The 17661-nt window shown below is 37.7% G+C and overlaps 1 protein-coding gene across 1 annotated transcript in view; it reads right to left on the reverse strand.

Moving 5' to 3' along the window:
- Positions 1–2610: 2610 nt before the first annotated feature.
- Dpp4 (dipeptidyl peptidase 4) overlaps positions 2611–17661 on the reverse strand; it is an 80099-nt gene continuing 65048 nt past the window's right edge. The window contains exons 23-26 of the mRNA XM_074070955.1: positions 16386–16450; positions 6729–6801; positions 6393–6466; positions 2611–4798 (exon numbers count right to left, since the gene is read on the reverse strand). Of these exons, the coding sequence (XP_073927056.1) occupies positions 4697–4798; positions 6393–6466; positions 6729–6801; positions 16386–16450 (314 nt within the window). The 3' untranslated portion in view covers positions 2611–4696. The remainder of the gene's footprint in view (positions 4799–6392; positions 6467–6728; positions 6802–16385; positions 16451–17661) is intronic.

Consider the following 17661-nt stretch of genomic DNA (forward strand, 5'->3'; position numbering starts at 1 on the left):
CTGAGACTATTTAAAAAAAAATCTAAGATCTAAATGTACTACAAAATTCAGCCAACGGCTAGATTATTGGAATCCAGAGTCACTTTTCCCTGCCCTCCCTTAATGTGGGCTTAGGTATCTAGGTCTTTTTCCTTTTGAGTGTGTGTGAGTCATAGGCTCTTGCCCTGTGACTTATTTCCTGTATTTGTTTATAAGCAACTTGAAGGCAGCGATGATGTTTTATCCCTCCCTTCTAACTCTACACAGCCCAGTCTGTGTTCTGCTGTTTACTCAGCCAGCAAAACTTAACAGAATCGTAAGTTAAATATGTTAGAATATGCTACTGCTCAGTTTGTGGAGGATGATTAAAGATCTGAAAGTGAGTCTTACTGACGTGGAAGTATCAAACAGCAGCAATGCTTATTGGGCACCATCATGTGTCCAGTGCCTGAGGACATGGAAGCCCAAAGCAAGACAAATCTGTGGAGCCTCCAAGGTGGAAGCAGCTGAATGCTGTAACTAGGAGGGAGGAAAAGGTGAAAGGAGGATCCCAGGCATTGCATGCATATAAATCTCCTTAGCAATAAATGTTTTTTCTTTTGTTTTCTTCTGTTTTGACTTGGTGGGACTAGGGTTTGAACTCAGGGCTTCATGCTTTCAAAGCAGGAAGTATACCACTTGAGCCACACCTCTAGTCAATTTTGCTCTGGTTATGTTGGAAATATTCTCAAATTACTTGCCTACAATTCTCCTGATCTCAACCTCCCAAGTAGCTAGGATTATAGCATGAGCCACTGGCTTCTGGTATGCAACAGTTTTGAGGCAGGGATGTTTGCAGTTCTTTTATATTAAGCACTAGAGTTCTAACAAGGTAAGTCATGGTCTTTAAATGTTGGTCACTAGTGGATAATGGTCCTGATAATCTAAACACTGTCCACCTGACCTCAGCTGCACAGCACTATGTCCTTAGTAGGAGATGAGATGGGATTGCCTTTCTTTTTAATAGACTGTTCATTTTGGTTCATGAAACCAGAATCAGATTCAGTAATAGTTCTTCTCAATATATTACATTTTCTTCATCACCTATTTTTCTGTGAGTAATATTGGAAACCAAACCTACCTGACAAAATCCTTTTTTTGCTCACAAGTCACAAAATTATGATTTTGGATAGAAGAAGCTTAAAGCAATACAAGTCCATGCTTCTAATCCTCAGGTTCTGCATTGATGGAATCAACCAACCTCAGATCAAAAATATCTGGAAAATACTACATTTGTATTCAATGTGCATAGACTTTTTTCTTATATTTATTCCCTTATAATATAATAACGTTATATAACAGTAACATAATAGTAGATATTATAAGTAATCTAGAGATAATTTCAAGTATATAGGAAGATATTTCTAGATATGGCATTGCATATAAGACATTTTAGTATCCTCAGATTTTGGTGACTTTATGTGCAGGGAGATCTAGAACCAATCCCCTGTGGATGCTGAGAAATAACTGTAATTAAGAGTTTTGGTTGTTGAATGGTCATACATTTCACCATACTGACATGTGCTTTTTAAATAATTTGACAAATCTGGAGAATTGCTTCTGATGAAATGCTATGTACAATAAGATCTTTGAGTTGAAGTTTAAAGCCTATAATTACCAAAAGAAGTTCTCTCTCTTTTTATTGTTTCAAATTCTTGAGATTAAATGATGTTGTCACAGAAAGGTGACATGAAGAAAGACGATAAACTCTGACTAAGCATAAACTGTCTTGTTAATATCACGCTCTGAGCTTTTCTTACTGGGTAGTGAGTGACGTTAGAGTGCATAACCTCCTTTTGTCACTCAGGATGTATGCAAAAAATATTTTTGGGCACTACTGAAAGAACTGTCACAAAGTTGACATAAGAAAGCTATTTTTATGAAAAAAAGCCATGCTTATGTTTTAGTATGTTATAAAATCTTAAATACCATACAAATCTAGTAGATTTATAAATCAGTATTCTCACTTCAATTTAGAGCAAAACAGAAAATACCGAGAGGTGGAACTGATAGTCTGTGAATAAATATCCAGAATGACATACAACCTGATATGATAATTGACTTTTGTGATGGTGGCTCTGAGTCATAAAGAATACATTGAATTATGCTCTGTGCCTATTTAAGAAAGCACGAAGATAAGTAATTATTTTTAGTGTGGTTTCCAACAAAAACGTTCAAAAATAAATTTTTGTATCCATAGAGAGATGAGTGCTTTTCTTTTAGTGAGTACACCTCCAGGCACTGGTGTGCTCTAATAGGTTGTTGTAAAAGGAGTCAGTCATTTGTGTGTCTGTGGAGGCTTTCACTCACTGTCAATAAGAGACAGTTTGCACTTCTTAGTGGTATGAGTAGTTTCTGTGTTTCTAAAAATTATCATCAGATTAAGTTTCTCTCTGATTCATCTATCAATATCCTTATCCTTCTTTTCCAATAAACTAATTTAAAACTTATTGGAGAGTAAAACTTGTTTGTGACTATCAAATAAGAACTATATTCAATTTATTTATACCATCACTATTTGTAATCCCCATTGCTTGAAAAATATGTTATGATTTTTTTTATTACTCTGGGATCAAGAAAAAATATTTAGAATAGAAACAAAGGAACAATGAATTCATGTAATTTTGATTCTGTACAAATATTACACAATATTTGACATAGGTATTATTAATATATGACTTATTGTACAATATGTGGTTGCAATTAATGTAGAAGGAAACATTCTACTTAAGTTTCTTTTATAATTGCTAATGCTGTCCAAGATATGAACATATATTACAGCTGTTCCTTAATATAGAACTCTGCAAAGATTGGTTGGGCTACTCATGATGACTGAATATATTCAGAAACAAACTTATGAGAAGAAACTCACAGGTTTGAATGTTGGTTGATGGTTCCAATGGCTGAGAGGAACTTGAGAACTAATTAAGGTGTAGCAACTTAATGGAGTGTTCTGAAAATAGACTTGAGGCTGGGTTTCACAAGCCTCTGTCCATTCTTACCTAGAACTCATCAATCTCATGTCAAATTGATAAACTGTTTCCAAATTTTTCCCAGGTCTAGGTTTTTATGCTGCAACTCATGCTGTTCATGATAATTTTGCCTCACAAGTGGTCTGACACTGAGTTTAAATTCATGAAGTCACTTTTTTTTTAAAATGGAGCTGTTCTGCAAATAATGGAGACAAAAAAATGTTTTCTCAGTTATTGAGACATTGCTAGGTCAAATTCAGCATCTGAAATCTATGCTTTCATTATTATAATTATGGCAACCAAAAATAATTGATTGGACATTTAACTGATTAACTTGCCATTTGTTTTTTACTTCCACTGAGCCATCAGAACTACCACAATGATGTCATTGATACTTGTTCTTGTAACATGAACCTTATTATAGTTACCCAGCATAAAGTTATAAATTATGTATTAATATTATACAAGCATCTAAAGTTATTAGAAGCTGATTTCTCAAAACTAGGTGTACCTATGATAATAGAAACTATCTGTGTGTTAGATAAAAAAATCTTATCTGTATGTAATTTAAAAAAAGCTGAACTCTTCATGTTTACAAGGTAGTCTGGGATTTCTAACAAAATTAAAAAGAACTTTCTTTTTTGACAAATGTATACACGTGCCAGTGTGGTTTAGGTCTGATTCAAGACACAACTCATTACCTCTGAAAAATGAAGGTCATTTTTCACCAGGAAAAACTTCACAGTATGTACAAGGGAAATAATAGTTCATTATAGTTTATTCTCCATTTAAAAAGAATAAATCCAAAGAAGTTAAAATATTTTAATTAAAATGCTCAAATAAATGAAATAAGAAAAACTGATGTAAGGACTTCAAGTCAGCATTTGTAATACAAATATTTTCAGCTTTTAACAGGGCAGGCTGATGTGTTCACATCTCAAGTTCCAAGTGGCCTCATTTCACTAGAAAACAGTGTCTTTTAAAAGCACATTTACCATGCTTTCCTGTCACCCTTGCTGTGTTTGTAGCACCTATAGCCATAACTGGCACCTGGGGTCCTTACTTTGCTGGCAGTTTCCCTTGCATTTCTTTGGAGTCTGTTCAACTGCTGTGGTTTTACTTAGAAGTCAGTGCTTTGCATATATGATTTCCTGAGACTGTTTGAATGGTCTTTCTCAGAAAACTGACAGTCTGGCTGTGAGAAGCTTGTCTTTGAGGGGAGTAGACAGTAGCCTGATGTGGTGGGTATGCCTGGACGTCAGTTTCTAACCATGCCCTTCTCTCTCCTTTCCCTAGACCCTTCTCTCTTGTCCCTGCCCTAATGACATCATTGCCCATGTCTTGTCATCCCTTTAGAGAAGAGAACAAGATTTGGACTAGTCTAGTAGAAAAAATTGAAACACTGCTCTATGCAAAGCTCTCACAAAAATAATTTATATTTGTTGTTTTAGCAGCTAATGTGGAAAAGATTTAAATGATAAACAAAATCAGACTGAACAACCTAAATTGCTATAAGGTAATAATCTGTTGTGAAGACAGAAGTTTTCACTCATGATTATAGGTATGAAATTTGGGAGCAAAGGTAACCTTAGATTTCTTGATTTGAGTGTTATTTTTTAAAGATCATCATTTTAACAGTGCAGTTTTGAGACAATGAGAACAAATATGTTTTTAATAAGCTGTAAGCATCATGCTGCTTTGCGGTGCTAAGGTAAAGAAAAGCACTGTTTTATGAAATGGCTCATGTGGGTGTATATGTGCTGGTGTGCTGTGCTGCTAGCGATTCCATGGTCTTCATCCGTATACCACTAGACAGAGAGGAAGAAGAGAGTTAGAATTAGGAAATCAGCTGTCTTCAAAAAGAAAAATATCAAATGATCTCTTATAAGCATATGTGGTATAAAACAGGATGTTTTAATTCCTAAAATAGTTTGTAAATTGAAATGTGATTGAAGAGGATGTCTAATTTTTCCCCAGAGTTTTGCCAAGACATGTTGTTCTGTCCTGCAGAAGTCTCTGATCCACTTTTTCAGGTGCTGAGAAAATCCACCATGCATTTGGCTTTACTGCGCAGTGCTTTAAGCTATGTAAATTCCAATTAAAATACCCAAATCCACTTTCAGATTAGACTCATAGGACACTTGCAACCACATCACATATGCATAGGAAGATTTACCCCATTAAGCACACTTGTTTTAATTAAGTGCTATCAAGTGTCAAATTTGTCTACACTCTAGTTAGATAAGTGATATTAAAATGAGTTTTTATAAAGAAGTTTTCCTTATATGTACCAATGGGAGCTAGAAAAATCTATTTCAATATTACAGTTACATGTTTGACATAAGTAAAGTCAAAAGTCAAACATATTATTTACCAACACTTAGGTTTAACTCTGACATTTAAAAAACATGAATGTATGAAATTCCTTTAGAAGTAGTCTATGACCTGGACAAAATATTATCAACTCATACCTTATTAAATGATTGGGGAGTCATTGCTAGGGAGACCTATATTATGGAGACACAAGTTAACTTTTAAAAATTGCTTAAAGCATCTGTGGTTTTGCTTTGAATAGTGGAAAAATCAACCTTAACCTCTTATAAGAATCTAGACCAAAAGATAGGCCTGTTTTTCTCTGTATCAAATCGTCATCCCACTCCTGTATAGTGGACACCATTGGGACTGAGCACACAGAATATCATGTGTTAGAAGAGAGTGGAGAAAAGCAAGTTTTCCAGCTAAAATAGACAAGAAAGCTGCATTTCACACAAAACAATTTAGTTTTGTTTTTGACATACAGACATATATATGTATATTTTTCCTCATAATCTGAAAATCTTTCATGTAGAAAATGAATTTGACTAAATACTCAGAAACATCCTCTGTACATCTAACCATTGCTGACTTTATACAACAAGCCTAATTGTTTATTGCCTGTGTTGCTCAACAAAAGATAGCATGGCAATGGCAAAGCCTAAAGCTTGCTGCTTATTAATATCCCACTGTTGTTAGAATGGCTAGTAATGCATACCAGACAAACATGAGTTTTCATATCGAGCTCAGCTATTATCGTGCTGGTTTCACATTAGAATTACTCTGCCACACATTTACTGAATAAGTGATTACTTTCAAATCAAAATAGAGAACGAACAATCACATGAATGGGAGAGCAGTGTTTTGACACTCACAGAATATGCAATTTCGTGCTTCTCAACCCCAAACTCTCTAATACTACTCTGTGTGTAACTCAAGGATATCACTTCTCCAACTTCATACTGCAAAAATAAAAACTCTCTATTCTGTCCCTGTCTTCTTGTACTTCTGTGGGAAGAAGTAGCCCCCCAAAGAGGAAACTAGACACCACTAGACACTTCCTTCCCCCTGCACAAAGCATTGTTGTACCATTGCCTGGAAATCCACTCCAGCATCCACCAGGGCTTTGGAGATCTGTGCTGACTGCTGAAAGTGAACGTTATCTGCAAGGAGAGAAAGGAAACAAGTAGCTAATAGCCTCTCTAGTTTTCTGAAACCAAAGGGAGGGAAGGGCACAAGAATAAAGGGACTGTTTGAAGTTCTAGGACTCAGCATCCCATTTAGCCCAAGACAAGTGAGTTGTGGAAAGCAACACTGTTTTATTGAAGTAAATGTAACAGTCTTGCCCCTCATGCTTTTGTTTTGTCAGTAGTGAAATTGCAAACCTGTCTGTGATACTAAAAAGTCTAATTAACTGAAACTCACCATCTGCTGTTCCATGAATAAGGAGGTACTCAACTTGTTTAAAATTTTCAGCTCTGCTCATGACTGTTGAATTCTGGAATTGGGAAAAAGAATGTCATTATTCAAAAAAGGATCTGCCATAAACTGATTTTTCACTTCAGTTTACAAAATAAAATGTTTTCAGCTGGGGCCCCCTTTGATACAAAATATAGCAAACCGATATTCAAGCAAATGCTGTCTCTATGCATGGCAGAATGCACAGCATGCCCGTGCCTGGGAGACAGGACTGGAAAGGGAGGATACCACATCTTCCCTGCACATGCAGGAAGAGGGCACCTGCCACCCAGGCTGCATGCAAAACTCCTAAGTCCCATGTCCCAGATTGACTGTGTCCTATGCATTAGCACAGGGCAGAGTCTCATATTAGCAATGTATGTTCCATGGGCTTCTGCTGTAGTTCAGCCAAAAAGTGTATTACCATGGCAACCATGTGTCACATGGTGCCATACATGCTACATTTCAAAGAGCCCGTACATAGCATTTGCAACTAAACATACTCTGCAATATGTCATGTGAACTTTGGTCCACATTGCTAGGTTCTGAATGAAAAGCAAATATTACCTCTTTGAGAACAGATGTTTAAAACCCAGACAAATGTAACATATGGGAGGGGAAAGGGGTGAGAAAGATCAAGAATGGCCTTAGAAAATCAGTGAGTGGTTGTTGCCTCCTTCTTTCTGTATATTGGAGAAAATACTATTAGATCAGGTCATTCCCAACCATCCAGGGAAATCAGATTAAAGGACTGAAAGGTTAGTTTTTTGAAGATGGTTTTGTGGCTGGAGTCAGTTAGAGCTTCTAGAATGAGGGTGAGGGGTCTTGGATGGAAAAGTCTTCAAAAGCACAGAACTAGTCTTCTGATTTTAAATTAGGGCTATATACCAAGTTGGGACTCAGGGGGAAATGCCAGATAAGAGACTGGGTGGTGGCAAGCTAGAGTCTGCTTTGATTGTCCTGTAATGGGTTGGGCAGGCAGAGAAGCAGTTATCGCTCTAGGTTTTTAAGTAGTCAGCTGTCCTGTAGCACCTTGAAATTTCCTGTGACTCAAGATTTGCATTTTACAGATCTCTTTGTAGCTAAAACCAGCTTAATATTTTTGATGGGAGTCCTGTGGTCTGTTAGGAAAGGGGTGGCGCTAATGTCACAGTGTTTGCCTTCCAAACTCAGCTTCAATGTTACTGAGCTGTGCATCTAGAGACCTGCACCTCTTGACCTTGATTTCTGTAAAATGGGAATAAGAATAATTCTCTTATTTCCCATAGAAAAAAGAATGAAAAGACATGGCAGAAGCATTTTTTAGGTTAAATTGCTGTTGCTGGTATGGAAATTCTGTGACACAATATTTCTGGAAGGAGACATTCTCCCTACAGCTTTCAGGACAAGAGTTACCGAAGATGTTTCAGTTGCCCAAAGTTCCCATGATTATCCTGTTCTGGTAAGCTCAGAGTATATGACACCCCACTTCTGTCAGGCTACTTCCCACTTCTCCAGACCATATTCCACTTCTGACCCAAATTCACAATTTATTCAAAAATTTTCAGAACACTCAGAATTCATTAAAAAATCACACTTAAATTTTATTTTAGAGAAACTTTTCATCTGGTGAGATGTTTGAGATAAATCTATCCATTTATCCATCCATCCATCCATTCATTCATCCATCCATTTTTTCAGCTAGTCAATAAACAATTTTTTGCATCTAACTAAACAATAACAACACTTAGAAAAGGGGCTTGCCTATATTCATTATTCTTAGCATCTATACAGTCCTAAATATTTATCAACTAAATGAACAAATGAAATCATTAAGCAGTGATTCTGCCCAGTGTATATGGTCCTAGTTTTGCAAGCAAGTGGAAACAGCTAAAGTAGGCAGAATAAAATATTCTCATTCTGAAGTTTGCTGAGATGTTTTGCCCACTTTCAAGCTGTACATTACATTAGCAAGAGCTACCATTCAGTGAGCATTTACTCTGTGCCTGTTTCTGTCCTAAGCATTATGAAGGGGTTACAAAAACACTTAAGGAATCCTTACAACGTCTGTGTGAAATAGGTCTACACCAATGCTGCTTTATAGGTGGAGATACTGAGATTCAACAGGTAAGTACCTTGTACCAGGATTCATCTATAGAAAGTATCAGAGTGAGCAAAGTCTGACAGGAAAACCCCTTTACTTTCTATGTTTCTGCATCATCTTTTCTAAAATTCCAAACTGCTTATAATTTGTCTCCCAGGAAAGGAACAGTGTGGAATCAAGTATTAATTAACTGTCCTGGAACTTGAAGTACACAATAATAGTGGGTATTCTGGCTCTTGAGAAGTCACCCATTGTCACGCTGAAATAATTGGAAGAGAGGCTGGTCTGAACAGCCCTGTGGGATTTGGGAGGCATGTTTCCTGACTGTGTATATGATATACAGCCTTAACATAGAGCTATAACTCGGAAAAATTTTCTGCTCTTTAAGTGGAAAGGGTCAAAATAAATCTCCCTAAAAGGCATGGTTGTGCACCATTCAAAGCTGGCCGAGGCTTAAAGATTGACCGTGAACCTTAACACTGAATCTCTAGGGTCTTCTGTAGTTATCTTTTCTGCTAGTCATGCTCTCAGCTGGTGCTGACTTCCTCTCACTTTGTTTCTCCCCAAGTAAATTCAGCCCTTTGCTCACAGAAGATAGTTAATTTTAACAGCAGACCTGACCCAGATATATAACTGCATCACCTTACCTCACCTCCAACAGCCTCAAGGGCCTGTGCTGGTTGGCATCACAACAGCAAAAGCTGCTCCTACAACCTCCCTGTGCCATGAAACTGAGAAATCATGGAGTAATAGTTAAGAGACATATAAATACACAGGACAGTTAGCAAGGAATGTGATAACTACTGGAGTTTGGACCAAAACAGTTTCTGGCTGCCTTTTTTTTCTTAAATGGAGTGAATACAGGCTGAAAGAAGACAATTTTTATAAACAAGTAAAACCCCGAGCCTAAGATAAATGTTGTGATGTACACACTGTAGCTGTGATGAACTAGACATGGTGAGAAATGCAACATACTGCGAAAAAGACGAAAACTGTGATAAAAGTGTCATGATGCAAATTGTTTTACATTAACAATATTACACTACAAAGAAAGAAAGACAAATACTTTAATGCAGCAAGAGAAAAATAAAACAAAAGCTTCCCCTGCAACCGTAAGATCAGTGTGCCATTTCAGATGCACACTTCCCCTGTTTGCTCAGGAAAGCCTCAGAGGGACCTTTCTGTGAGAGGGAGACAGGCAGCCTGGAGGCTCACACCCACTCTCAGGCTCTCAGACTGCAGGGAACATTCCCTACCCCATCCCTTCCCCCTAGAAAAATGCAGCTCTGTCACTTTGCCTCTGGAACCACCAATAGATCATCCCTTACTAGACTGTGCCTCCTGGTTTCTCCACCAAGACTCTTTGGCCACTGTATGGCACACTTCAAGCTGGGAAGGTAACACAGAAAGTCAGTGAAAGAAACACATGAATTCATTTGAGGTATGATTAATGATCAGGAGAAAATTAATTGTGCTATTTTAACCCACCCAAATAGCATGATCCCCCATTGCCTATCCATGGAAACAGAAATAAAAAAGGAAATGGATGACTAAGTTAGAAGCCGAATAGTCTATCACCAACTACTAAAAAGGAAGCTCAGAGTGCTAAATGGGCAAGGATGCAATGGTGGTGCAGTTGGCACTCCTGAGGCAGGAAACTTCCGGAGAGCCCTGCTGCCAGCAACAGTCTGGCAAAGAGAAGTGGGAAGGATTGGTCCAGTGGCAGTGCCGATTGATTCCACAGCATCTCTGTGAGGAGCTTTTCCTTCAATCCCCAAGAAGAACCATCTGTAGCTGCTCGTTGGATCATGCTGGTTCCTCAGTTACCTTCCAACAAATAGATCTTTGTATTTTTGAAATAAAAGAAAGAGCTGACGAGTGCAGGGATGTATTACTCTTCTGAGAAACAGAAGGTGTGACAATTTTGAAGTTACTGCTTGTGCCATCTAGGAACCATGAGGACAATTTGAAGATAATAATGGTGGCAGTTGCCATGGTTTGAAAGCTTACTTCATGACAAGCATGAGGGTCTCGTGTTGTCATTTTGGTAACTCAGTGAGGTAGGTCTGATTAGTCCCATTATCCAGATTAGGAAACTGAGGTTAAGTGACTTCCTCAAGATCATACTGCTGTTAAGTGGAGGAAATAGAATTTGGCTATAGGTCTTTCTAACTCCAAACCCATGTCACTGACCATCATACTCTATTGTCTTTTGACATAATAGCCAAACAAATCATCACTGTTCCCAGGCTCTGTAATAAGAGCAGGTAGTCACTGGGTTTAATGGACAACTGGGCAAATGAGCAACAGCCCAGCCATTCAGTAATGTGTGACCTTGGGTTTACTGGCTTGCTCTGGGAATTCTCTTACATACAACCAACGTTACATAAATAATATTAAATGGTGGTGTTATTAATGCCACAGCAGAGGCCACAGAAAACATTTAAGAAAAAATGAATCTAACCCACTCTATCAGATGTTTTACTTGTTTATGTCTATCAAACAACTGCACCCATGAGGTGCCAACGAAGAGCTCCCACCGGCTCCAGACAGGGGCTCTACCTCAGGCCTCACAAGCAACACTGGCTTCTTTAAAGATCACACAGCAGTCAACATTTTATCAGCACTCCACAAACAAGTTACGGTTTGGCTTAAATCTGAAGGTCTCTCTCCCTTTGGCATATTCTGGGATAATAGAACAAATGTCAAATCAGTACAAGATGGCATATTTACAAAATTGCACCCTGTTTTGCATAACCTAACGATGCAGCAGTTCTTAAGGATTGAACATTTCAAATCTGCTAGCAGAAGACTGCCAAATCTATGACTGTTTCATACACTTGCCAAAAGCCTATCAAATTTTGAGCAAAATGCAAAATAAATCTCCTCTACAAGTTAAATCAGCCCTTCTGTGTGTTCCAGGCTGCCCTCTTGTCTTGGCAGCAAGGCTCGGGACTGGGGCCTTCTTCCTCTTGCCCTTCCTCTTGTTTCCCCTCCCAGTATTTGTTCTGCTTATTGGTTACCATTTGGCCTGCTCTTCCCATAGCTTGTCTTCTGTGCTATCCCTCCATCAGTGCACGTGCCTCACAAGTCCCAGGAAAACCACTCTGCTCCCCCATTCATCTGTCTACTCTGCGGCTCTCTACCTCTCCCCTCTGCATAACCTTTTGAGAGCCAGTCTATGCTTTCTTCTTGTCTCCCACCATCTTTCTCTTCTGGACTGTGTCCTCTCCCTTAGCATCTATATGTTGCTTAACATTTTTGTCCCTCAGTTTCTATGTCAGTAAAATGGAGCTAATTAGAATGTTACCTCAGAAGGTTTGGGGGAGTACGGAAACCAATAATCCATGTAAAGAGCTTAGAATAGTGTCTGGCCATAGAAGCACTTAATAAATGAATGAAACTGGATGTCCTCTGATTTAGAGGAGTGGGAGAAGTGAAACTCTAACTTCTTGGCCATTCTCTTTCCCTTCCATAGATGTGCCCCAAAACAGAATTCCTAGGGATTCACAGGCATCATTTGAAAAACTCTAGTTTTTTTCATACATATTGGATACTTTGTCATGTTCAAGTTCATGTTGTATTATCTTCTTTCATTTCTACTCCACAAATTTTTACTTTTTCTTCTACCTACAAGGAACAAATTTTTGAACAGTTAAAACACTTTGAACAGGTGAATGAAAGTCTCCTACATGTTAATGTCTTTTTGCAGGTTTGACAAAAGACTATTTGAGAGTCTGTTCATCAGTACTCATCAGGAACTCACTCCTCAAGGAGTGCTGCTCACATATTGTCAATGATTGTGAAGATTGTCTTCCCCTTGGTTATCTCATTCCATTGCTCTAATCTGTCACCATTTCTGTCTGCTGTAGACTGAGACAGACTGTAGAAAAGATGTGTCCACAGAGCTACACTGCTCATTAGCTCAAAACCAGCTCCTTGGAGTTTTAGAAAGATGCATGTCTTCTTTCTTCTTTGAGTTCCTTGTATTCTTTAGAAGTGCTTCTGCCTTGCCACTTACCAATGGGTGGGTGATATCTCCAAAAATAGTCTTATGGAGTCAGTGCTGCATCGGGTCTAGGTTCCAGAGTCCTCTAATTTACATGACAGCTTTGAAAGAGTAGGGATGAGTGGAGACCACTGTGGTGGCTATGCAGACTGGCTCTCAGCAGGGCACAAGCTGACCACTGCACCTGACATCCCTGCTTGTTGCACCAACTATACAAATGGCTCCTGTAATTCTCTTTCCTTAGCATCAATTAAGACCTTTATTTCATAAGAAGTGCTCCTCTTGATGATCTGGACTCCAAATCTGGATCATTAGTGACCTAATACTGAATCCTTTTTTCCTTTAAATTTTATTGAAAATTGTATTGTCTTCCAAAGGCTGTAATTCTGGCTACCATATCAATGGTTTCTTAGCTGAGAAAGTGGACAAAGATCAAGGCCTTAATTATTGCATGCTTTGGGCATTCCTAACCCTCAGTGTGCTGAAAAGAGTTACTGGTCCAAACTAAATGGGAACCTTTTCAAAATATTTTCTTCTGACCCACAGAAATGCACAGGGTGGTGAAAGCCTGAAGGAATTGTTGAGATGTCTTCTTTGTCTTTTCAAAGAGGGAGGGAAAGAAAGGAAAAAAGAAGGAAGAGAGAGAGAGAGAGAGAGAGAGAGAGAAGAGCAACCTGGGAATGAAAAGTAAAAGATGGGGTCCAGAGGGGCAGCTGGGGCCTTGGAGGAAAATAGAATCTTTCAATGTATTCCTGCCAGAGACAAAAGCACAGGCTCATTTAAAAAACAAAGGAGGGCAGCTTTATTCTAAAGCCTGCTGTGCACCAAAAATAGGCACTTAGATTCAGTTCTCCACTTAGATTCAGTTCTCCACATTCGGAGGAAGCAGCTTAACCACAGTGGAGACAATTCCTTTAATGCATTTGCCCCTCTTTCTCCTGCCCACCTTACCTATCGCCCTCCCAGATAATTCCTCTGAGTAACACATTGGGAACCTTAGCTCCCTGGTACTGGCAGTTTTAATGTGTCCATTGCCAGCAATGAATTTCGTGCCAAGAAAACCCGACTCCTGGCGTGGAAGGATTAAACAGTCCTCGGGTGCCATCTGTGCAGCGAAGTGAAAGAGTGACTTTGTGCACCCAGTGTGCATGTTGCCATTGGCAGTAGGAAGTGACTTCTACTTACATGACTACCTCATGCAGAGAACACCTAAGGGGAGAGATGAAAATGGCCACCACCATGGGGGGTAGAGTTGGGGGGGGGGTTGAGGTGGAAAAGAGCCTATGGAAAAAACTACAGAAAGATATAGATTGAAATGTCAAATTAAAACTAATTGTGCTATATAATTATATAGGAAGGCCTTGTTAAGAGGTGAGCAGATGTTCTTTGAGGAAGTGAGGCAGGTGACAAGGGCATTCCATGTCAGAGTTTGGACTTGACCCTGTGTTTCAGAGCTGAATGCTTCTTTAGCATGGGATAATTAAAAAATAGGCTTTTTCATTCATATGCACCATTTCCTTAGTCAATTGTTAGGATCATGGGCAGTATATCGCTGATGCTTCAGGAGCTTTTGGTACTTTGAGATGGTTAAGGGAGTACTCTGGCAATCAAATTTAAATATTCACATTGGATCACTAACAAGAAAATTCAAGGTGTAAAATGTGAGAAGTGATGGAGATATACAACTTATATCACAGTATTTCCCTTCAAAATTTTTTGATATTGAATCAGGAAAGGTTTAAAGATTTTAAAAAGATTCTTAGTACAGGGCAACCAAAGAATGTAATGCTGAGGAAAGCCTTGAATAACTATCATACTGCAGAGGGGAAAATCCAGTACAAAGTAACTATTAAGTCAAGAAAGAATAATGTGAGGATTAAGAGATATTCAAGGAAAATACCATGGAATCCAAAGGGAGATGCTACGCCACTCGAGAACAATACAAGTTTCCTGACATGTGGAAATGGAGGACAAATGACAGTCCAGGCATAGGGGACAGAGGCCAATGTCACAAAATGAAAAATCACAGGTACATTAGGGAACAGTGAGCCTGCCATAAAAACTAGGCTGAAGAATGACTACTGGATTTATATAAGGACACAAGAAAGTGTTGTGGGTCAGATTAATCTCCTGGCTTTGTGTAGAATAGATTAGAGTATGGGAAGAGAAGGTAGGGGCAAACAAACTGGGCTATTGACCTAAAAGAAGCTAGGTCATGTGATAATAACAATGCAGGTATGAAGAAAAGAGAGGGTGTCTAAAGAGGCTTAGAGGACATGGAGGAGAAAGAGTGGGAAGAAATGAGTATGAATTATCAGATGGGACCATTACACAGGGACAAGCTGGTTATGGGACAACTTTGTAGGGGAAAGATGACTTATGTGTTATCTCACTTTGAAGATTATTACTTTATTATTATTATGACTGAAAAGCATAGATGAAAACACATGCAGGTACCAACACACATTTCTCCTTTCTACAGACTCAATAATTAATGTTGAAGGTAAAAGGTAAAATGAAGTATACATATCTTACAAAACTAGAAACTTTTGACTTTATTGTATTTTGATCAGATGATTTCAGAATCCATAATCATGTTGACATCTTACAAAACTGTACAGCTATTGCTCAGAGCAATGCTCTGTGTATTGAGTTATGACCCAGATGAAGAGAATTTATGTTCTTATGTCATTCTTTTAAATTTACTCTCCTGGTGAAAATATATGCCCTAATTTATGACAATATTAACAATGATCAATTACTAGTTGCTTATTTAAATCATATTTTATTTTATGGGCAGGTTGGGATTTATTATAATGAAAAGACAGAATTCAGTATCAGTAGTTTTAGAGAATGGAGACATCAGAGATGACTGATATTGTCATTCAAAAATTTTAATTTTTATCCCCAACTATCATAACAAATAGAATCAAGAAGGTGTTAGAACTGTCACAGTGCTAGAAGGATCCCTACTACTTATGATGGCATTTGCAGCTGCATCAAGGTGGGCACCTTGCTCTGGCTTTGCCATGGCATCCACACTAGCAGTGATAGCAAGCAATAGCTACAGTAAGACCTTATTTCAAATGCTAAGCGCAACTGCAGAGCAACCTACCCATCAAGCAAGCAACCTGTTGTATGCTATTAGGGTCAGACTTTTCAGAGTACTGACCCAGATGTTCCTACCTCTCACCTACTTTACCAAATCTTGTATAAAAACACTCCTTGGTTGGCTATGAGTAAGCATGTTTTCTAAATTGAAATTTTTATAATTAAAGTAATTATCTGGTGTTGCTTTGTATTTCCAAATGAATGCATATTGTGACCTATATAGTATGCAATAAAGACTGTAATTATGCAGAATATAGTAAGGGAAGATATTGGAGTATCTCTAAACCACCTGCGTTATTTCTTTTTAACAAGAATTTTGTTGGAAATAAAAAATATTTTTTTCTAAAATAGATATATTTAAAAAGTTCTTACACCACTTATAAATAGGTTATAAAGTAGTCCTACTCTCTCATCTCCTTACCCTGTAATGGCCAAGGTTGTCTTCTGGAGTTGGGAGACCCATGTAACGTTCTGTGTATACTGAGTCTGTGATGGAAAAAAAGAAAAGAGATTAATTCCTAAATAACAACTTTTCTTCTACTTATTAACTTACTGAGTTAATTTACATGTTTTCTTGTGTCTTAACTTTTGCATAGGTATATAGTGTTACTCTCAGAAGCATCTTTTCCACCTTTGTCTTGTTAATGTACACAGAGATGCTATAACCCAGACTACCTCTCAGATTCATACTTTTTCATACTGAGTCCTAACCCATTCACATTAGCCTTTATCATAGGGGAAGGAGCAGATCAAACTAGATGATCTAAAACCCAATCAATAATTCATCTGCAGAAAAGTCAAATGTGAAGTATGACCTACTCAAAGAAAGTAATTTAATACCTCAAATGCCTTGAATCTCTTGGTACTAAGACAAATATATGCCCTAATTTGTGAAATTATCAACAATGATAAATTGCTAGCTGCTTATTTAAATCATGTTTTATTTTGTTGGCAGGTTGGGATTTACTATAATGAAAAAAAAAGAATCCCATATCAGTATTCATATTAGCTCGTCTACTCCATAGTAATGCAAGTTAAGCATTTGTTCTCCCTCATTTTATGGAGAGGACTCAATTTTTGTGTTATAGCACTTCAGCACTGTGAAACATTACATTATTATCTGTCTGCTGAAATGATAGAAGCTCTCATATCTATAAATATGGTAGGACAATTGGTTTGTGTAATCGGTTTAGTTATTTAGGATAAACATATTTTTGCCAATTAAAAAAATAAAAGTATGCATTGTCTATATATTTGCCCTAAAATATGAGTAAGAAAATTTATTGTGGGCAAAATCCAACAGAGCTTCAGAAATCTGACAAAATTGTTTAAAACTGTCCTCTTAAGTGATCAGATTAGTATAAATAAGAATATTTTGTCACTGTGCTGAAAAGGTTAATGGTATGAATATCACTGAATTATACAAGTATTTCAGAATTGACTGTTTATTCCTAAAGTGGATCTATGATCTGAACTCAGCATCCTAACACTTTTGAATGACTGCCTATGTAGATTGAAACTACACTGATGAGTATTAGTTGCTCCACATGTATTTTTTATGCCATTTCTATAAAAAAAAGTTATTTTCTTCCTAAATGAGTAATAGCAATTTTTATTATTTTGATTAAAATGAATAGACTACATATAATTTTATATGTCTGGAGGACAGTCATAGAAAATATATTTTAAAGGATATT

This window comes from Castor canadensis, chromosome 4, assembly GCF_047511655.1.
Source record: "Castor canadensis chromosome 4, mCasCan1.hap1v2, whole genome shotgun sequence".
NCBI classification, from domain to species: domain Eukaryota; kingdom Metazoa; phylum Chordata; class Mammalia; order Rodentia; family Castoridae; genus Castor; species Castor canadensis.